General features: G+C 36.5%; 1 protein-coding gene across 7 annotated transcripts in view; it reads left to right on the top strand.

Moving 5' to 3' along the window:
• Positions 1-22,922, top strand: part of LCORL (ligand dependent nuclear receptor corepressor like) — an 89,542-nt gene that overhangs the window by 24,213 nt on the left and 42,407 nt on the right. For all 7 annotated transcript variants that reach the window (XM_030014222.2, XM_030014201.2, XM_030014191.2 and 4 more), the window contains exons 2-4: positions 6,774-6,839; positions 13,694-13,773; positions 14,028-14,157. In XM_030014222.2, coding sequence (XP_029870082.1) covers positions 6,774-6,839; positions 13,694-13,773; positions 14,028-14,157 — 276 coding nt within the window. The remainder of the gene's footprint in view (positions 1-6,773; positions 6,840-13,693; positions 13,774-14,027; positions 14,158-22,922) is intronic.

Genomic DNA, 22,922 nt, shown 5'->3' with positions numbered 1-22,922 from the left:
TATGTAAGGAACAGTCATCTACCATTTCTGGTATGCATCCAGAGATACGATTAAAATGGTGTTTATGGCTTGGAAAAATATCAAACCAAAAAGTGAATTTATTTATAAGTATTTTGACTGTAAGTTTTTATCAGTTCATCTGCTCATACTTTCCTTAACTGGAAAAAGCTGCAGCAGATCAGGGGAGGGGGGAGCAAGCAGAAGTGAAGGGTTTTTCTAGGTGGCTTATTGTGAGGTCATTGGTGTGATGACAATGTGAAATACAGGGTTTTTAATAGGGTTTTCCTTCACCAACTTTTTTTTTTTTTTTAAATCAGTGGCTACAGCATGGTAGCTAGTTACATGGATTCCCAGTTATCCTGTTACAAGTGACTAGGCAAGTATCTCACTATGCCTCTGCATCAATTGTAATTATTATAGTTTGCCTAAGTCTTGTGAGCACCCTCCTTGAGATTTTAGTATTATCGTGTTCCAGTACTGAGTAAAATTGCAATGAAAAAGACATAATTTTTTTCTACTAAAAAGGATTAAATTTTAGTAAAATGTCTCAAAATGGCTTTAACAAAAAAAAAGCCTTGTAGCTAAAGCCCTAGAATCAAATTATTTCCGAAACAGAAACATGTAAATGGGGGATGAGGGGGGGGAGGAAGACTACTTGTGAAGGAATGAAGAGTCAAAAGTGAACGGAAATACATCTGCTTTTATGAAACGGGCTTTCTTTTGAAAAGAATATAAAAACACTGGAGTTAATATGGCTGTAAACAAGACTAGGGGACTCAAGAAATTAGTATGATGTAGAGTGTACCAAACCTATCAAAAACATTTTAATATAACCTGCGCATATACTCCCGTTCTCTTTCCCGACTGTATAGTACTTACCTCTTCTATCTTCAGACCTGCCAAGTGGCACATTTGAAAGTAGTACTCAAATGTCAGCTTCCATTTATTACATGATATTTTTTCTTTTTTGGCTGTTCTCCTAACATGTAGTCTGAATCATTCAAACAAATTTGTTGAAAATGTACTTGCAGTCTCAGTTGTGGTCACCTAGAGGATGTGGGGGAGGGAAGGAGGAGAGGGGCGGTTTGAGAAGGTATCAAATTTGAATCAACTGTGAGGCTAAAATAACTGTTTCTTCTCAGAAACATTATGGAGGTACAGCTTTTGGCAAAACAATAGCCAATGTCTAACTAAACCTGTTTGACCTCATTTTGTATTGTAAAATTGTTCAATTACTACATCTGTCCAAAGTTAACCTAGGCCAGCCTTGTATTAAAAATTCCAAGTCTGCACCTTATGATTTCCTTTAGGCTCGGTGCAACATAGAATATAGATAGCTTCCACGGTGACAGGTACAGCTTAGCTGTTTATTAGTTTCTGGATGGAAGAGGCCTTCATAGTACATAGCCACACTACTGCTAAAGAGTAGGTGAAAAATGGCTGTCTTTGGTCATGCAGTGAGGAAGAGTCCTCTTGTGTTCCTCGAATACCTCTGTAAGTCTGTGTAAGGTGCACAATCTGGGAAGTTTCCATGGAATGTATGTGTTTAATTGTTTTTCTGTTTTATTCATAACAAAGAATTGTACAGCCTGTACTGTTCATATGTGGCAACATACACTTTCCAATGTAGGTAGGCTTTTAAGATGTGACAGGCACCGAGTAGTTTACAGTGATAAATCATAAAGTTTTCCATAATGTTTTAAGTTCTATGAGCACTTGAATGGTAATTTGTCTTTAAGAAGACTTAATTTAGAAGTTGTAAAGGCAGTCTAAAGACTTATTTTGGATTTAATAATCCTATTTTAATAGTCTTTTAAATCTGAGTAAACTTGCAGAGACACTTAAATAACATACGGGAAACAATTCACAAAGTAATGGTTTCTGAATTGCTCAGTAGTGGTAATTACTCTTACCTTTGCAATTTCTTTGACTTTTTATAAAGAGTTACAGGATAACTCACTAAAAGCCTTGCCGTGGGCCCTTGGCCCAATTAAGACTTCTCTGGTTTAGACAAGACAGTACAGCAGTCCTAATTCTAGCTCCATTGCACTTCCCCACCCCCAGGGGAGGGGTGTAAGTCAGTGACTGCTAAGCCCAGGACCATTATTCAGCTACTCAAGTTCGTCACTTCCCTTGGGATCTTAAATTCTATCTCATGGCTGCTGTGGCCAAGACCACTGTTAACTGTCACATCACTGATCAGTTCTTCCTTAACGAGTAGGGGCTCTGGCAGAGTGCCTCCCCTATTGAGTTTGTCCACCATCTCAATCAGGTTTGTCCTCCAAGCACCACGGAAATCTCCTGGGTTGGTTGTGCGCTAACCATGTTGCGTTTCCAGCAGACGTCAGGGTGACTGATATTTTTCATGAGAGCTAAAGCCTGTGATTGTGCAGCATTTTTTCTTGGTTATTTTGAAGGCTTCATCTATTTACCCTTGATTGGGCAGTCTGTAACAGGTGTTCAGCATGATGTTCCCCTGGTTGAATCCTGACCCATGGATTTTCAACTGTCCTGTAGCCTGTTCCATACTAAAGCTCCATTTGTTCAAGTTCTCTGCATAAAGTGTAAACACTGTCCTTGACTTTCTCACTTCTCCTTTCTTAAAGCCAGTATCCATCCACTGCAGTTGTCCGGTTGTGTGAACCATCTCACCATACTGCATACTCCCAGTGAGATTTTTATGCACTCTGGTTTCTAATCCTTTGTGCTTGCTTCCTGTGCTGAATGCATTCATATACAGCTACTTAAGATGTGTCCCTGCTTATGCCACTTTTTCAGGGGGATGGTAAGATCCTTACTGTTTGTTGTTCTGTGCATTTACCCTCTCTGCCCTTCTACTTTCTAGGCTTCAGTCTCCACTTCCCTGACAAACCTAGTTTGAAGCTCTCCTTATGAGGCAAGTGTGTTGGCAATGATGATTTGCATTATCAAATGGATCCTGTCTCTCAAAGCACTCTTTGTTTCTCTGAGGGTCTCAGTGTTTTAAGAGCTGAAGTCCTGCCTGCAGCCATGTAGTCAGATGCTGATCCACCGGATGTGTTTGCTTCTGTCAAAGCCTTTCCCCTGGATCAACACCTGGGCTCTGGTGTCATTCACCATTGTCCCTGGACTCCTGTGGTTAGCTTTGATCTGCTGAAGATCTCCTTTGGCAGTACCATGGTGGCCATGTAGAGGGACAACAAAGGATAATATTGCAATGGCCAGGTGAACTGTAAGAGTTTCTCTGCAACATTTCAGATTTGGACCATGGGCAAACAGCAGAGCTTTTAAGAGCCAGTCTGGCTGCTGTGCAGAAGCCTTTATCCACTTGGGAGTCTGCAGTTGCTGTCACTTACTGCTTCTTTCTAGTGGCTTTGGCTGTGACCCATGGATCAGGTTTAGATGCCACACCTGACAGAGCTTGTTCCTCCTCGCCTATTTGCTGTACTGTGTGCCTTTTCAGCACCTGAATGGCCTCTGATGGGAAAAAAGAGAGCCCTGTTCCTGTTGCTGGAGGTCACAACTTCCCTCCTGGGAATCATCCTAGCCCTGAGTTAGGAAAGCAATGGATTTGGTAGAGGGTGGTTGTGGGGTGGGGGGAGAGTTAATGTAGGGAAAAGAACTGTTCACAACTTTGTTCAGGAAAGCAAACTGTGGAAGCTTTTAACTGTTTCATAAATTTCTGCTTATTAAGACCGTTGGAGGAACCTGACTTGGATCATAAAGGGTGTCAGGTAATGAAGAAAGCTGATACTCTTTTTACATGAAGACACAAGAAGACAAATAAGTAACAGAAGAAGTTTATTAGAGGTAAAGGCAGTTTGACAGATTGGGGCATTGCAAGTTAATAAAGCCAACAGTGTTTCTGTTCGGTTTGGAGCTAGAAAGTGTCAGGGCTCAAGTAACAGTAGTTTGAAAGGTAGTTTAGAATAAAGGAGGCAATCGGCCAGCAAGAGACACAAAAAACTTTGTGGAATTAATTTAGAGTAGGTTTTTTTGTTTGGTTTTTTTTTTTATTATTGGTGAATCACAAGAGGTATAAGCAAAGTATATTTCTGACTGGTATCTGTAGGCTCTTCAGGTTCTGAAGAGTTCCAAAACTCCTACTACTGTTTGTTCATGCATACTGTCTCATGAAGTAAAACAAAGGTTTATTGATATGCCTGCGTTTGGGTGGTTACATTTTATGAAACAGTGCCAGCACATACTCATCAGTAGCTGTACTGAAAACTCAGATATATCTTCCTGTTTAGGGTAAACTTAAATGTATCAGTCCTGCTGAAAAGCAGCACAGAACTTAGTAGAAAACCGCACAAAGTGGAAGTAGTACACATCTTTTCTGGGAAGACTTTAGAAGAAAGGCTGGAAAAAGATTCTATGTTGTTAGGTTGTACAAGTAAACTTTCTTTTAAAAGAAAGGATCCAGTATCCAAAGCTGAGGAAGCAAATTATCACATTGAGTAAGTCTAAACTGTGGCTCCATGGGGAAGTTCTGGGAGGACTTGCAAGAGAAGTGTTGCTTTGGATGAGTGAGATGGAGCTAAGTTTAGCAAACTAGTGGAAAAGCGGGTTGGTGTGTCCTTTGCTCGGGAAGAAAAATGCACGTTGTGCTAATTGCCATCTTTAATACAAGCTGTATGGAAGTCTCTTTGGAAATTGCATTCTTCCTTAACAAACTGCTGTTTCACAGAGCTAGTTTTTCTGTGCTCATGTTTCTGCATAGGCAGGAGCGGGCAGTAGGGCAAGCAGAGGTGTCTAAGTACAAAAGTAAAGGCAGAAACAAGTAATGCCCTCCACACGCTGGGGGGAGGGGGGAGAAGGTAGGTATCCAAAAAACAAAGAGGTTTTGGGTGCTGACTGGCATGCTGGTGCTGACAGGAACAAGCTTCCTGTTGTTTGATTCACAAAGTGCTAAGAAATGGGAGTTAGAGTTTGTTCTTTTGGAATAAGTACAACTGTTTCCAAGAGATACTTCACTCCATTCACGTCTTTACCCAGTGACAATAACTTGCAAGAACTTAAGTATTGCCTAGCTGCTGAGCTAAAGTGGCTTGCAGTTTATAACCTCAATGATCATAATAATACACGTAGCGTGTTTTATATTTCCAGACTGCTGTGTTGGGGAATTGCTACCTTAACTTCAGACTTCATCTCTCTTGCTTTTTTTTGTCCATAACACTTTGAAGCCAGAAGAACGGGGAATTTGTGCAATGCTAGTATGATGTGAATTTATATTACATTGAATCTAAGAGTTGGTGGATAATGCTTTGAGGTAATTTTTAGTGTATGCCTGGGCTTTGGATTTTTGCTTTCCAGTTTTTGTAGACTGTGTTTAAAAAGTGTGTGTGTGTGTATATATATATATATTTGTGAGAGGACAGTGGGTTTATCACTTAATCTGTGTTCTTGCATGGGACTATATTACAAAGAAAAGTGGAAAATTAAGAAATAAATACATTTATAGCTCAAATCAGAGATTTATAGGAAGTATAATTATAATCAATTTAATTTAATAATATAAATATATTACAATTATAAAAAAAATACAAAATTGAAAGGTAAATTTTAAAGAGATGTGACCTGTCAAGCTGAACAGCTCCTGTGTGTTAAGGTCTTCTCTTGTCTATGTTACGATTTTAGTGTATTATTTAACATGCTACCTAAGATATGGTACATATTTATTTTTCCTTATACTAGTGCACATACAATCTAAACCAAAAAGTAAATGTCACTTTTGATGAGAGAGCAGAATATTGTGTTGTCTTAGAGGGCATCACAGCTGATGAGCAAATTTTATGATTTAAATGTTCTTTGTTGATGGTAGGTAGTTGTTTCCTGAAGATATTGGTATCTTTTATGTGGTGCAATGATAAAATAGTCTTGCAAAGTACTGCAAAATAGCTACATCTTTAATATAGACAGGTCATGAGTATGAAGAATGAGCACCTTCAAATACTGCTTTGAATTATCCTCTTAGTTGAAAATAAGCTTATTATTTGGAAGGAGAAAAGAGGGGGCACTTGGAAACAGTTTCTATACTGAATGAAACTTCTGTTATATTGATGATGGTGATGTAAATTCTCACCCTATTTCATCAGTTGTCATGCATCTCCTCTTCTGTTTTTTTGTTGGGGTTTTTTTTTAATCATTTGGTTTGCTCTGTGTCTGTTCTCCCTTGTTACTGTATGTGATTTTACCAAATACCTAAACAGACTAGCTGGTAAATCTGGAAAATAATTGGATTTATCTAATCCTCAATTTTAAAACGTTTTTGTACAGATACAGAGGACTAGAGAGAACCGTTACGGTATCAAAAGCAAAATAAGCTTGCTTTCTTATATTTGTAGAAATATGAGCCTACTCAGATTATGTAATTTCAGGTGATCATAAATGAGAAGTTTCTGATTTTGAAGGTTTCCTCCTTTTTGTTCTTCTTTTTTTTTTCCCCTTCCATACATGATTCTAATTCTCAGTGTGAGAGACTATTTCAGTTGTGTAGAGCTATGAAGCTAATCCTCCCACCTTTAAGATTCTGTGGTAGTTATTTTAAGTCTAATGAGGTTGTTGGGGCATGGCTTAATAGGCTGATTGTGTGCAGATGGCAGTTGCCTTATTTTTATCTTCTAATTCTGTTGAATAGTACTATAGTGGAAGGAGTAAATATTTGTGTGATAAATGTAACAATTTTTGGAATTGCTCTCAGAATTAGAGAATACTTAGCGCCAGTGTTCTTGAATTTGCTTTCTTTTGAGAAACTTTTGATTTACTGTTTTAAATGTTTCTTTTGTCTCCAGGTTTTGAAAGTATTTTAGAAGGGCTTTATGGACCAAGGCTACGAAGAGACCTCAGTTTATTTGAAGGTAAATGAGCCAGCTTTTAGTGCAATGTCCTTAATTTATTAGTTTTTCTTTTAGTTAGAAGTAAAGTATATATTGAATTCTAAAAAGGAAATCTTCAATTGTTTTTCTTTCTAATGTTTATTTCATCATGTTCTTGTCAATACTGTACAGAGTCAAAACACTAGGTAAAATGGTACATAGGTTTTCTTCCTATGCAGGGAAATTTTGGATTAGCTAAGCTTTCTAGAGAAGCTCTCTTGAGAAATATTTAGTTTTGTGGAATACTGCATCTCCTACTTCACTTTTTGGATAGCTTTTAGAAAGGGAAAACAAGCTGCTCAGCTTCCTATTGACATTAATTGGGAAAAGGAAGGTAATGAATGCTAGTTTGGTTTTCTTGTAGTGGTCAAGACAGTTTAAGCTTTATATATATATTTTTTTTAATCTTATATATATAAATTAAGCTTTTTACTTTTATGTATTTTTGTATAAATGTAAAAAGTGTATTTATATTTCAGAGTGTGTGTGTATGTGTATGTATAAAAAAGGTATATATATTTTCCATTACCCTTATAAGACCTAGCCTTATTCCAAATGGGTTTGGTTTTGCTGGAATAGCTGTCAATACCTGAGTCCTTAGTTAGTTAAGTATGAAATTTTTTATCCATCTTTAACAAAAGCAGAAGAGGAAAATCCAGCACAAAATTGCTTAGAAGTGTTCCATCAAGTTCATTTTCATGGCTTTAAGATGTTCTTTCTGTTATCGAACCTTCAAAATGTTCCATTTCATTTCTTTACAATTTATTATCTGATAGTGTAGTATGTAAAGCATGTAACATATACTGCTAGTACATGAGGCAGAGTGGCATATACTGTTGATGTTTGATTAGAATAGGTTTGGAATGATGGCTTTAACTTGGTTATGGTTTTGTCCTCTTAATATTGTGCAGGTTTCTTGGCCTGTATCATATGCATAACACAATATTTTCAAGGGAAAGGGGGAGAACTTGAAACACTACTGATGTTTTAAGAATATTTTTTTGCCACTTATAAAGCTAAACATACCACTAGTCAGACTTAAAAATATTTAAGAAATGTGTAAATTTGGGTTAAAGCTTATTTTCATGAGTAGTGCTCCCATCTGCTGTGATAAGCAAGCACATTACTGCTTTGAAAAGGGAACAGGGCATTGTTACAGTAGTGTACAGGATCTTTCTTTCTGGCTGTAATTCCAGTGGGTTGCTATGTATTGGGCTTTACACTGATTAGTGATTAAAGCTTTATTATTCTTTTGCATCAAAGGGTTTACATGTTGAAAGAAAATTCAGGACGCTTTTTTTTTTTGCTTTTGTGTAAGAAGGCAGAAAGTACCAAGGTAATGACCAGAATAAGTGTTACTGTTAAAGGAGCCTGATAGTACACAACAAGGTGTTATATTGCTTCTTTAGAGTTCCTGCATGCATATATTTGAGCTGTCTCATGGGAAAAGCTTTAGCTTATTTTGCCTCATGCTGTTGAAGATTTCTTGTAACCTATTTAAGATCTGCTACTTGATTGCTTGCAGAGGACCTTTGATATTTGATGCCCCAGTGACTGTCCTGCAAATTAAATTCATGTTTATCTAAAATTTAAAGTTTTAAAACTAATTTTTTTTCCAATTTGCAAGAATGTCTGTCAGTAATGTGCCTGAATTTTTCAACAGTTAAAGCCTGTTTCCATGTTTGACATATCTGATTTTTACTTCTGGAGCAACTGCAGAAGATATGAAGGGGTGCCCACCTTACCTTACTATTTTTGGTTCTTTTATATAGATATAGTAACTTCAATAATGCTGTCTGAAATTGCCATGTTTAGTACAAACACAGTAGAGGTAGACCTTATGGTATAGGATGCAATGCTATTTCTAATTTGAGGTCTGAATTGCATTATAAAGATCAATACAGAACTCTTGAGTAAAATTTGTTATGAATCTTTCCACTGTCATAATTTAAGTGCCACTTTTCACTTTACAGGTAATGAAACTAAGATACAATGTAAATAACTTGCCTTAGGTAACAAAATAGATAGTTGGTAGAATCAGAATCGGAACCCAAGTGTTTCAACTCGTAGCAACGTCCCTAAATCACTGCATCTTGTAAGGTGTCCATTTTCCTCATCATAACCACTGAACCAGTACTGTCAACATGCAACATTATGCCTCATTAGCAAGAGTGTATGTTTCCTTGAACAAACCTCAAGAAATTATATGGCTTTCTTATCCAGAATTGTGGCTGAAATACATGCTGCTTAGCTACAATAGCATTTTTTTCTCTTACATTGTTGGTTTTATCTATTGTTTGTAACATAGGAAAAAAATTAATAATGTGCTTAAAATGTAACATGTGTGTGTTTCATATATTGTCTCCTTAGTTCTGTCTTGAAATAGAATTTGATCTATAGATTAAATTATTGTATAGTATCCTCTCAAAGTTGCTTAAGAGAATAATAAATTGTAATGACAAATGTAAATGGTAAAAGATAAACTTCAGTTTTACTAGGTTTTTTTAATTTTCAAAGAAAATACCTTGTAAACCTCAAACTACCTTGCTGAGAAGCCAAACTAATTAAACTGAAGTAGCCACCCATAATAACAGATAGTTACCTGAAGATGGCAAGATTTTTTTCACTACCTTGAAATTCTTCTATGATGTATAGGTAGGGCTTACCTTGGGCTTGCTTAAATGGTTCACATCACCTCCATTGTTCAGCACCTTTTTTTTTTTTCTTTTTCTTGTTTTTTTTTTTTCCCCCCCCTCTTCTCCCAACTGCTTTGATAGTGCAGCTTCTGGTTGCAAAGGTGTCCAGTTCTATATCTTGGTGTCTGGCCTTGGTCTTTCTCTGAACGAGCTCAAGGCTTTTTGTGTCATTGAATCCTTAGGGCTTTCTAATCCTTTGCTTATACCCATTTTCAGCTTAAGTAGATTCACGTGTTGAATGTAAAGAGTAACAATTTACTTACAGATATTTAGCCAAACTGTTAGGAAGCTTTTCCTCTAATCATGTGGTATGTGTGTATTTTCTTTTTTGGGGATTATGTGCTGGGGTTCTAGTCCCTTATGGACAGAGGAAAAACAGTGTCTTGTGGGAGAAAAGCAGCTCTCTTTCTCTGCCAGGGAAAAAAACCTCTTTATATAGGATGAAAGGTTTATTTAAGGGTGTGTTTTATTTTTCCTTAGGTTGTCTAGAATATTTATTCATATATAAAGTAATGGAGTGAAAAATTGTATTAGAAACACTGATTTCCTAATATAATTCAAGTTTTTATGAAATTAAAAAGATGAAGAAACATGATAAACACCTCAGATATTCTAATATACTTAATAGGAAGCAGTAGTGCCCTATAAAAAGGAACGGGACGATTTGTTCAGATTTGTGACAAATAGCTGGAAAATTTATTGGGACATTATTATAATAATGCAGAAAATACTGGAAAGTAAGGGTTGCATTTTTTAAGCTATCTCATATTTAGATTTACTAGACAATCATTTCACATTTTAAGAGATAAATATGGAATCTGTTCGGTGCTACAGATGTCTGTATTAATTTGTTTAATTCAGCATGACTCCTTGGGGAAAATGGTTTGGGGAAACAAAGATTTGAATAGCTTAAGAAATGAAAAAGGTAGTAGTTTTTGTCAAAGTTCACCATTTTATTCCTAAAAACTTGAAATAGATTTAACAGCTTTGTACTAAGTGACTTTGGTTTCAAGTAATCTGTACCATGCTTTGTATTAAAATGCTCTTTGCACAATCATAACAACTTTTTCTCATGGGCTGGCTAGTGTTGTAGGTTGTCAGCAAATCTTTCATCAGCTGACCCCAAGCAAGATAAAATGGGGAGGGGAGATGATCATGATCCTAAATTGAATGCAGCTAAGAGAAAGTTTGTTCTGCTTAAAGTGCCATCTGTGCCTCTGATCTTTCTGAGATAATGGTTGTGTCTATCTGTAGTTAAAAACTAATACTGATCTCGGTATGTTTCCTGTGGTGGTGACCTGAGATTGTTGGATGCCTGGCATTTGATATATGTGGTATACATCTGCTATCTGATGGTAGTTTTGCTTAGCTCACTGGCATGCTTAATGTGTTATGCTGTACATGGCTTATACTTCTTTGAATAAATTTAGTGTTATGTAGAGCTGATGTTTCTCAAGGTTTGTTTTTTTGGCAACACACAAGGATTGCTCTCTAGACTTTTAATAGTGGAACTTCAGGATTCCAAGGCAGAAGAATTTCTCTGAAAGTATAAAACCTGTCTTGTAGTTACACGCAGAATCCCAACATCCATAAGTAAATTTATTGTGGTTGCAAGGAAAACTATGAAAACATGAACTTGTTATGAAAGAATAGTGTGGGGTTTTTCATCTGTGGACATCTTAAAGGAATAGCTCTAACAGGCTGGGACAACTACATTAATTTAGCAAGAATAACTCATTATCTTCTGTTACTGTCCAGTCAAGAAAAATCCAGTGTCTGTTTTTGTTCACCAGCTGTCCAACTTGTCAAAACTGCTGGTTTGCATCCCTGGAAGCATATAACATGTTAATGCAGAATTCTGTTCTAAATTAGTATTTTAGAGCTGAGTAAACTAGATTTAAAAAATAATACAGTGTCACTTGGTTTATGTTCGCACTCAAAACGAATCCAAAAAAATTAGGTTCTTATTTCTGGTGGTGCCTCTGTGTTAATACATTTAAGAAAGAGTAAAAGCTCAGCAGTTGGGGCATGGGGGAGGAGAGGAGTGGGAAACAACCCTGCAGACAGCAAGGTCCGAGAAGGAAGAGGGGAGAGGAGGTGCTGTGGGCACCGGAGCAGAGATTCCCCTGCAGCCCATGGAGAGGACCATGGTGAAGCAGGTAGAACCTGCAGCCTGTAGAGGACCATGTCAGATAGATATCCACACTGCAGTCCATGAAGGACCCCATGCTGGAGCAGGTGGAGATGCCCTGAAGGAAGCTACAGTCCACGGAGAGGCCATGCTGGAGCAGGCTCCTGGCAGAAATTGTGTCCCACGGAGAGGAGCCCATGCAGGAGCAGGATTTCTGGCAGAAACTGTGGGCCTGTGGAGTGGTCCCTTCCTGAAGTACTGTGTCCCACAGAAAAGATACATGCTAGGGCAGTTCATGAAGGCCTGGAGCCTGTGGGAAGGACCCCACAATGGAGCAGGAGAAAAATGTGAGGAGGAAGGAAGAGACAGAGAAGAACTGTTGTGAACTGAGGACAGCCCCTGTTCCCCATCCTCCTTGTGCTGTTTGGGGTGGGAGAGGAGGTAGAAGAGTCAGGAATGAAGGAGTGAAGTTGAAGCCTGGGAAGAAGGGGTGTAAGGTGGTTTTAGTTTTGCCTTTCTCGTTATTTTTATTGGCAATAAATGAAATTAATTTTCCCCAAGTTGAGTCTGGCTTGCCTGTGACAGTAATTGGTAATGATATCCCTGTCTCTATACTGACCCACAAGTTTTTCCATCTTATTTTCTCCCCCTGCCCTGTTGAGGAGGGGAAGTGAGAAGGCGACTGGGTGGGGGTTGGCAGCCAGCCATGGTCAACCTACCACAGAGTGTTATTGAAAGCGGATAATCTCAAGAACTTCCCTGACAGAACTGTGATTGTAACTTAGTGGTACAGAGAAAAGGAGGAAACATATTTGGTAATTAATAAGGAGGGAAAGAAGTTGTTTAGGGTGTAAGCACATGAACTGGAAATGGATGGAGAGGACCTTGGTGTTGTAATTAATCAGGTTCGTATTCACCTGTGATATTCATGTGCGACTAGGATAGTGTAGGAAGAGTACTGTCTACAGATTAAGGAAGTCTGGTGTAAATGTAAAAGAAAGGCATCATCTTGAGATCTTGGTCAGCTGTGTTCAGGAAACAGTTGTTCAAGTGAGAATGGTGCGGAGAAGATAGGGTTGACTCTCAGGAGAGAAAACTGGGCAGACTAGATTGGCCTAGCAAAATGAAGCGTAAAGGGGGGATAATGATATTATCCGTAAATACATCAAAGTGCTAAATACCTAAATAGTTACTGTTCATGGGTATAAGAACAATGTTGCCACAAAAGCAAACTGAAATAACTTGGTGTGACTAAATTTAAACAAGAAATAAGAAGGTTAATTTTAACTATTAGCACAGTTGGTTTGGGAAAAGCTTTAAAGCAATTGGTCGTTTGGGAAGAGAAGGGTATGTGGTGGAAAACTCTTTTACTTTTAAAATGGAGCTTAATAACTTGTTTGAAGAACCCAGATGGTGTGTCTCCATTCAGTAGAAGACTGGACTTGATATACGTGATCTGTTTAAGTCCTGTATTCCCTCAAGACCAAAGTACATCTTCTGATAAAACATGTAAAGTTAAAGTTTTCCAAATAAATCAAGTGCTACAAGTGAGTATAGTGTTTTGGTTTACCTGTAGTGATGGTATCAAATCAATTAAAATATTGTAAGTACAACACATGTAGCTCAAATGGTGAGGAGTCCATATCCTAATTCCTAGTTTAGTTTACTGCAAGTTTGCACACTTTTGTTAAAAGGAACGATGACAGGAATTCAGAGCTTTATTTACAGTATTCAGATGCCTCTGGTAACTGTTATAGGTAGTCAGTTGAAATTCATGAGTTTACCTTTCCTTTTAAGAAAGGTGCCTTCTGCTATTTGCAGGTTGAGCCACGTGAGACAGACAAGACTTCAGAAATATCTGAAAAATTGAATACTGCTGACTACATTGTACCAGTAAATGCATATTAGGTTATGATGGAGTTTATTTAAGAGAATTGTAAGATGTGTATTTTGTTCTCAAAATTCATTTTTACTTGTTTAAAACATCTAGCTTTTTTTCTTCTTTTAAGACTGTGAGCCAGAAGAGCTAACTGACTGGTCTATGGATGAGAAATGTTCCTTTTGTAACTTACACAAAGAAACAGTCAGTGTAAGTATGAACATGATCCCCTCAACACCCAATTTTTGGTATGAAAGTAAGAATGGGGGAACTGAATTTTGCCAATAGGTTAATACTTCATTTTGACTCAAGATAGTTTGGCTCTGAGAGTAAAGTGGTTTGGCTTTATAGTAAATATCTTTTTAGTGGTTCTTTTTTACTCAATAGCTCAATAACTTAATTGTGTATTGTACTGCCAGTAGACTGACTTCTGAAAGATGTTACATTCTTCATATGTCTTCTAGGATCGTGCATCAGTTATCGGTTCTTCACAGTCAACGCCTACAGAGGAACTGTCATCTCAGGGCCAGTCCAACACTGATAAGATTGAATGCCAAGCAGAAAACTATCTAAATGCACTCTTTCGAAAGAAAGGTAATAAAAGCATGTCTTTTATATCAAGAGATATGACACAAATCTAGAAGAATCAAATGATTTAGGGTTGATTTTGATTCTTAAGTAGGTTTTATTTATCTACTGAATGCTGTTTTTCTTCTTTATTCCTTTGATTTTCCTTAATCTTTTTCTTTGCTAACTTGAATCACCAAACGAAGCACTATTCTTCCTACTTGCCATTGCTGTTAGTCCTGTGCATTGTGTGGTACACTCTTGAATCCTTGTTCATTATATATTTTTATCTTTTTTTTATCATGAGCTGCTACTTTTTTTCATGCCAATTTCAGGTGCAATTCTCTGGAATTTTAAGCATTTAAACATTTTTTTGTACCTAAACTTTCATTTCTAGTTTTCAGCAGGAAGACTGTTTTAGGTGAGAGAATGTCTTACAGATTACAAAATGGGATTTGGGATCTTCTCACACAAAAGCAGCTAATTCAAATACATCCAAGTCAAAGGTTTCAAATTCTTGTCAAAATATGGTATTTAGTAGCTCATTGATTCTTTGACTATCCTTGTTCTTTGGCACTCAGCAAGTTATAGCAGTACATGAGTGACTGACAAGTCAGCTTGGTTCATGTAAGTTATTTAGCTAGTCACTGTCAACAGCAGCAAAAATAGTCATTTTCTTCCTTAAATTTCTGTGTAAGTAATGTGAATGCAGCACTATTCAGTAACTACAACTTTCACAGGTTTTTCTTGGCTTTAGTAGGTGTAATTGGATGTCAAAATAGCTGACCATGACAAGGGTGACAGCCCTCTCTTGCTCTGACAAAGAATTAGTCAGACACATTCTCTTCCTTCACATAGGTGGGAGAAAAAAACAAATTTAACTTTCTTCCCTTACCTTGCTGTAGCAGGAAGAGATTACTATGCCCTTGAACATGGGGTGAGTGGGATCTTCTGTACGCAATATCTGTCTGGTCAGCCTACACTTTGCTTAGGGCTTTAAAGAAGTTTAAATGGAGTGCAACAGCATTTTGAGTCCATCTTCATTCCTTGGCTTTCTTTAAAACCCACTTTTTTCCATTCAAAATAAAATGTCCAGTGAAGTTGCGACCTCATTACTTCTGAAATTCTTATAATATTTTCATCACAGGCCCAGCTGCATGGCATCTCCCTAGACAGGTATATTAATTCCTTCAAATTTCTACATTCTCAGATCTTTTTTTTTTTTCTTGGGTCTTGATGTACAGTGTTTTTCAACATTTGCCTGCTTTATGCTTCTGCTGGAGGTGCTGGGTTTTGATACTCCTTGAGAGGAACTTTTATCATGGGAGAAGTAAAACTTGGCATGACCTCACCTTACCAGAGTGACTTCTGTGAAGTTTTTCACAAAGAGCATTGGCTTTTAACATCTTCCTTAGGTTTTTTTGATCTGCCAGATCAGTAATGCTAGGTTAAAAAGGTTTTGTCTATAGAAAAACAAAACCAAAGTCTTCTCCAGTTGTTCTTGTGATTCTCTGAAGGACTTGCATATTCCTAGGTAAGAGGTACTTTGCTGAAGAGTTTTCTAAGAATATTGCTTCAGCAATATTCAGTTCTAGCAAAGTCTCTTAAGTTGTTCAAATTATGGGAAGTGAAAAGGAAAAAAATTTTTGTATCTGCAAAGGGCATGTGAAACCAATTTATGAGGTATTTAAGTAATTGTCTTGGCTTTGTAGAAGTAAGATGAAGAGTTTTACAAGGAAAATCCCAAGTCTGCTTTCTGAATTTTTGTAGGTTTTTGAGATTAGTTAGCAACTTAAGAAAAAAGGAATCAAAAAATGTCAAGTAATTGTTTAGCTAAGGAACAGTTCTTATACCTGGTACTAAAACAGTTTCCCTTTAATTGTCAAAAAAAATGTAAAATTCTTGGCTGGCTGGCTTTAAAATGGAAGTAACACTTGTTTCACTTATTTTGGTTGCCAGCTCCTCAAGATCATATACTGTCTCTTACTATTGTAACTAGCATGGTTTAATTTAGAGCCTCTGAGCAACTTCTAAGACTAGTGAGCAAATTGGAAAGTTGCGTTTATTGGTCTCATTATCCTTTTATTTTAGAACAAGTTAGTATATGGCTGGGGTTTTTAATTTGCAGACTGGTTTTGGGGTTTGGATTTTTTTTTTTTTTGACATCAGGAAACTAGTTCAGAAGATCTTGAAACATGCAGCCATGTTATATCACTGTCTACAGCATACAACCTTCAGGCATTCATAGATGAGGATTTGTCTGTAGAATCTCAGACAAAGATGATTCCTCTTTCCTTTTAAGAGGATGATAGAATTACTGCCAAGATGGGTAAACCCTTGAGAGGCTGTAAGTAACAAAGTCTTCCTATTAGGAGCCTATCTTCACTACGTGTTAGCAAAAGACTAGTTTGGTAGGCAGTTGTCTGTAGAAAAGGCCTATCCTCAGCAGATACTTCAGTAAAGCCAAAGTAATTCTTGTCATCAAACATTGATTGTTTCCATTAAACAATGTATCTGAAACCCAGATGCTTTCTTCCTAAGTATGACATCTCTCTCTACCCATTGGGTGTTGTAGAGTAGCCTGTGATACTTTTCCACTTGCATAACATTAAAACACATCCATTTTCTTTCTTCAAAGAAGCAGTTATGAGGAAAAACCATGATGTGCTTTAAAAAATACATATTAGTCTCTTTTGTTTTTTTCCTATGAATACTACAGACTGTGGCATATATTATCATTAAAAGGCAGAACTATAGTTGTTTAAGAGCTTAATCACCTGTTTTGATCGTGGTTTAATAATTTTCTGGGTTTCTAGTGACCCACATTGTATGTTCTTGGAAGCTTTTTTTTTTTCGTGTAATATTAATGTGACCTTTTTAAACAAAACCAACAAAATATAAAAGGTTATTTAAATACATTCACAGTTGTGAATCAGGTTCTATCTGCAGGACATGATCTGCCAGGAGAAGAAGAAACCTGAAAAGCTCTTGTAGAAATTAAGGAATTGAGACACAAAATTAGAGGGAGAAAATGGTCAGGATGACTTGAATCTTTCCATATTCTCTGGGCAGGTCTGTCAAGTATCCTCAGTGCTATGTTTTCCATACCAAAATAATTTCCCTCTAAGCTTTTTGAAGTTCTTCCTTGTTTCTAGGTATCTGTCTCACATTCTAAAATATTTCCATTCATAACTGTGGCTTTCTTACACCATACCATATACCTTCATTTAACTCTCTGAGTTCTCCTGTTCTTCGCTTAGTTATATCTCAGATACATAGATGTCACGAGCTGGTTATGATTCTGGCACAATGTATATGTAATTTGGCAAACCTATGAAAATGTGATCTTGCACACATAATCTCAGACTACAAAAAAAGTGTTACTTTCTGAGGTGTAGTTTTGTGATGTGCACACTACTTGATCCAATACCTGCAGTTCCTTTTTATTAATAATTTTAAGAAGTCTAATTTGTCCTTTCAAAATCTGGAAGGTTTTCTGTAAGAACTGTCACAGCTTGTGCAGTAAACTTGTATGACATCTTTGCTATCCCTCTTCCTCAAGTTCATCAGGAAAGAATGTTTAGCAGGATTTCAGCTGCTTTCATAAGGAGGTAAAACATACTTTTTGTGTTGAATGCCTGCCTGCCTGCCAGTGTTACTGAGTTCTGAATTTCTTGGTCATTTTCAACTACATTTAAGAAAATCCTTAGAGATATGACTGTATGTAATGAAAATTACCATCTGAGTAGAGGAAGGAAAAACATTGAATGTTTACAAGAACAGAAAACTAGGGTGAACTTTGCCCTTATTCCCAATGTTTGTTGACCAGTCAAGTTAACTAAACTAATCATGATACATGGCTCAGAAAAAATTGCTGTATTCTGTTTTTAACTTGCTGGTGATCTGACTGAGCTGGACAAGTTTATGAGTAGAGCTACGAATATTGCTGGGACAGTTTGGTGGCTGTTGAGGTAGGGTGGTTCTAGAAAACGTGGCCTTTTTGTGAAAAGGGGAGAGCTGGATTGAATACAGGAAACATGCTGATAGGCAGCCAGGTGTTCTTCATTCTGCTACTCACACAAGAGGATTGTAAGGTAGAAGGGGGGCTGTGATTCCCTGCTGATTTCCACTGCAGGAAGAGAGAAGAGAAATTAAGTCACTATTGACTTCTTAATGAAAAAATACTGTTTTTCAAGAAATAGAATACTGTTGTGAAGCACTATTTTGGGAGCTTTTAACTCCTCATCCATTGTCCTGCCAAATACATGTGTAAGTCTGAACTATCAGTTAAATCAGTTCTTAGATTGTGCATTGCAGTCTAATGATCACACATAGTGTTAATGTACAGAATAGTTAAGGGTATGGATTTGAATATTTAAATGAGGAAGTCTTCATCCTAAATGTGAGCTTTGAATTAAAATAAATCATTGCAATTAGTCATAATTACATATCATCTCTATTACTGCCTTCTCTTGCATTCTGACTGTAATCTTGACAATCACAAGTGGAAAATATCAGATTATATCATACAAATGTGTCATTTAACCTTCTCTTATCCTAATAATATCAGGAGGTCTACAGTGATCTGCGAGAAACTAGAGGAACATCAGAGCTACCTTTTACTCCAAATCCTTAGAGACTGTTCTGCTGGGTTTGAAGTAGTATGTATGTACATACATGATCCATGGAGTAAATACAGCTGCCTTGTGTTTTAAATCAACTCTGTGAAAAACAGAAGTTTAAACAGATGTAGGCGTGTAGATCTAGAACTTTGTAAGTAGCTATAATCATGACTCCTAATAAAACATCTTAGAATAAAGACTTTTTAGGTCATACAAAGTATATCTGGTGCCATCTGCTGATAACAATTAAGAAATATTTGCCAGTGTTACTAAGCTCAGAGACCTAATGCTTTTCTTACCCCAAAATACATTAAATTGCATTTAAAATTTGTATATGACTAATTACAAATTTCCCATGTGTAGCGAAACTTTTTACCACTGTGAACTTAAAATTACAGGTCTCTACATGTTTCCATTGCATACTTGTATAATAATACAGACTTACAGCCATTGAACGTAAGTAATTAGACTTTATATAATACACTTCAAGTGTGCGTACCCTATTCTGATCGCTCAGGAGTCTTATATTGATAAAGCATTATATAAAAGTTGCATTTACCCTTAAAAAGTCTATGTTCTTTAAAAAATGTACAGTTTGTAAAAAGAAAATAGTATATGAAACCATATAACTCTTTCTTTTTTTTCTTTGAATATCTAACATCTCTCTCATTTCTGTTCTACATCCTTTGGAGAGCTGTGGGAGTTAGTTATTTCTAACTTAAAAATACTCCAAGTTACTTCTTAATACAATTATTACTTCATAATACAAGTTATGCATCCACAGCTTTATTCTATATTAGGAAGCAAAGTAGTGTTAATAGGAATGGATCAAGAGCAGCTTTCCAGTACCTCTGAGGAAGTTACTGAGAAGGCAGGGTCAAAATCTTTCCAATGGTGCATAGCAGGACAATGGAAGATTACAGACAAATTGAAATGAGAGGTTCTTTTTTATGTAAGGAAAAACGAGGACAGGCAAGCAGTGGAACAGGCTAATCAGAGAGGTTGTACAGTCTCCATCCATGGAAGTATTCAAGACCTAACTAGATAAAACCCAGAGCAACCTCATTTGATCTCATAGTCAGCTCTGCTTTGAGCAGGCAGTTTTACTAGAGACCTCCCAAGGTCCTTCCAGCATGAATTACGATTTAATCACTTACACAATAGAACAGTTGATGTGATAGCAACACTATTTGCATTTATGGCAGTTAAGCTTAGACTAACTGTGTGGTCTAGCCCTGTAGATTGAATTTGCATTAGCAGCAAAATCACTTCAGATGCACCCCTGGAGCACATCTTCCAGATAATATGCTCTAAGATACTTCCCTCCCACCCCAGTATTACCTTTTTAGAGTAAACTAACTTAATCTGTAAACTGTCAGTAGCTGTAGTGGTTGAATATGTGAGAAATTTTGCTGCATTTATTCTCCCATAGGGAGTATTTGGAAATTATTAGAAGAAAAAAAAATAATATTAAAGAAAATATTATAAGAGCAAAAAAAAAGTCTTTTGTTATTCCAACTAGGTCAAAAGATGACTTCGCTCCTAATGGAAGAAGTAAGCTTCTCCTGCAAGTGTCTAAAAGCGATCCATGCTTGGATATTACCAGTGTGAAGATTCTAAAATGGAATAGAAAGGCAATAGAAACTTGGCAGTTCTGAAGGAGTTTTGTCTTGCAGTTTTATAATAATTGATGCTGGTGGTGGTGATTAATAAGCAGAAATTTATTCCAGGCTGTTGTGTTTTCCAGTTAATGGTAGCCATCCCCTGTGTTTTATGATCCTTTGCTTTTTAAGTGCACAGATCATACCAGGATGTAAAGTAACTATCTTTCCCATTTCCACTGATGATCACTTGTTCTTCAGAATTCTTCAAAGAAGTTTTTCTTGGGTGCATGCAACAAACTAATTTCTCTTTATAATCAGGGTTGTTCCAAACCAGATATCTGGTAGACTATTCAGTGTTGATGATGTTTCATATATTTAATTTTGTATTAGTTTCTTGATTACTGGCTGTCAGATTTTTGTTTGCTTGTGTTTGGGTTTGGATTTGTTAACTACTGACCAATAGCTTAGCTTTTCATTGTCTAGAGCTATGATTCCCCTGTCATGCAGACACTTACTTTGTTCCTAGATAATTCAGGTTTTTCAATTCCATCTCTTAACTTTCCTTGTTCTTTTGTTATTTTTTGCATCTACATTAGCATTTTTTCACCTGTTGCCTTACTGCTTCAGTATCTTTTGTTGAATTTTTTTCTTTCCTCGTAAGAGTGTCTCTAGGATGATAAAATTCCAGTTGAACATTTATTGGATTCATTATTTAGGAATTGGGAAATACCAGTAAGCAAAGAATACCTGTGCCTGGGTGTTACGTGATGGGGAGAGATATTTTTCTTTGTAGGTATCCTCCACATTTAGAATTTTACCTCATACCTCTCCTTTAAAAACTCCTATCAATTTTAGAAATTTTGGTAGAGATTGGTTGAAAGATTGTCAGAAGGTAGAGCTCCAACCATAAGCAGGCTTGTTTTGTTATGCCTTGGATAAGGTCTCTTGAAGCCAAGGTGTCTAGTATATACTCAGTCTTTGAAAGGTGTTCGAGCTTCACCTTATCTCATAAAGCATTACTGAATGGCCAACCAAAAGGCATTGACAAGAAGCATCTGAACAGTCAGCTGCCCTCTTGTATGCTTTAGACAGCAGATCACATATGTGCATGTTTGTAATTCCTTGCAATACTGTGTTGGTGAAAATAAATTCTCAAAACGGAATATGTTTTGAATAAATGTGCAACAAAAAACCCCAAACTTCTATGCATTCATCCTAAACTTTAGCAGCATTCTTTGATATGTCTCAGTGGTCACTCTCTTGCTAGTAGATGGACAAAGCTTCATTGGCATAAAATGTTTGAGCAAATATGCTGTGTGATCTTCCAAACTATCTGTTAGGAAATTTATACTTTACATGTAAACATCTGCCCAATCCAGTCCTTCAGTTTCTCCACTTCCATGAAAACAAAACTCAGTTTATAGTTTGTCTTATCAGTTTCAGGCTAATTTAAGTATCCCAGTAACTGCCACAGTGTCCTTTAGCATTTCTTTTGGGCAATCAAGGCTGACCTAAAAGCTAATTCTTCTGTATCACATTCACACTTACTTTAAATCTCTATCCCTTCTTGATGAAAGGTTTCACTCATTACCTATGAACTCAAGGATGGGCAGTGGTTAAAACATTGAAAAGGATACTTTTGTGTGTGTGTGTAGAGGTAAAGGAAAGAAGGAAGAGTGGGATAGTGAAATGAGTACTACTACTGCCACTTTAAGGAAGAACATAGATCTTTGAGTATGGGCAATTGTACTTGTCTTGTGAAATGAAGTATTGCAGTCATCAATGCAGTATTGCATTGATGAGTAACACAGCCTACTCTGAGTTTCTTAATTACATTGTTACTTATGCTGAGTTATATATCTTTATTTTGTTCATCTTTCTGGTACTTCTATTTATATTAGGATTCTTTTTTCAGTGATTCACAAACATAGTTTCAGCTGTGCTTGTTAATAAGAGGTTTAACTTTTTTCTAGCTGACATAACATTAAAATAAAGTCATAGGTATCTCATGTTTGATCCTTTTATTATTTTTGTGTTTTTAAAACAAAACACTTCTTTCTGTGGGACTGTTACATACACAAACAAAAAATAGGGTACATCCAGTTTAGAATAGGAAATAAAGCTTTTCTCACAAGTGCTTTCATTGGTAGCACTTTGAATATGTCCTGGAAATATCCTGGAAATATCCTGAAAATCCTGTAAGGTTTTACAATAAAAAATTTACAACTTTACTGTAAAATTCAATTGCTTGTATGCTATAGTTTGTATGGGACATTTCAAGTAGCATTGTATCAGTTTTGACATTGCAATCCTGAATCTACAATGGGGATTATAATCTAATATGTAGGTGAAACAAAATTTTTCTTTTTTTTTTTTTCTTAAGATCAGCTCCTCGAATGTCCAAATGTTTTATGTTATGAAAAGGACTAATCTATAGAACTGCACTTTAAAATTAATTATTTTTCTTATAGTTGTTCTTTGAAAGTAACTTCTTTATGTATTAGTTCATAGCTTTATTTAAGTTTCACTATTTTTATTCAAAATTCCATTTTCAAAACTGAAAATG

The sequence above is a fragment of the Aquila chrysaetos genome, chromosome 1 (assembly GCF_900496995.4).
Source record: "Aquila chrysaetos chrysaetos chromosome 1, bAquChr1.4, whole genome shotgun sequence".
Lineage (NCBI taxonomy): Eukaryota > Metazoa > Chordata > Aves > Accipitriformes > Accipitridae > Aquila > Aquila chrysaetos.
This window is presented reverse-complemented; position numbering and strand designations above follow the sequence as displayed.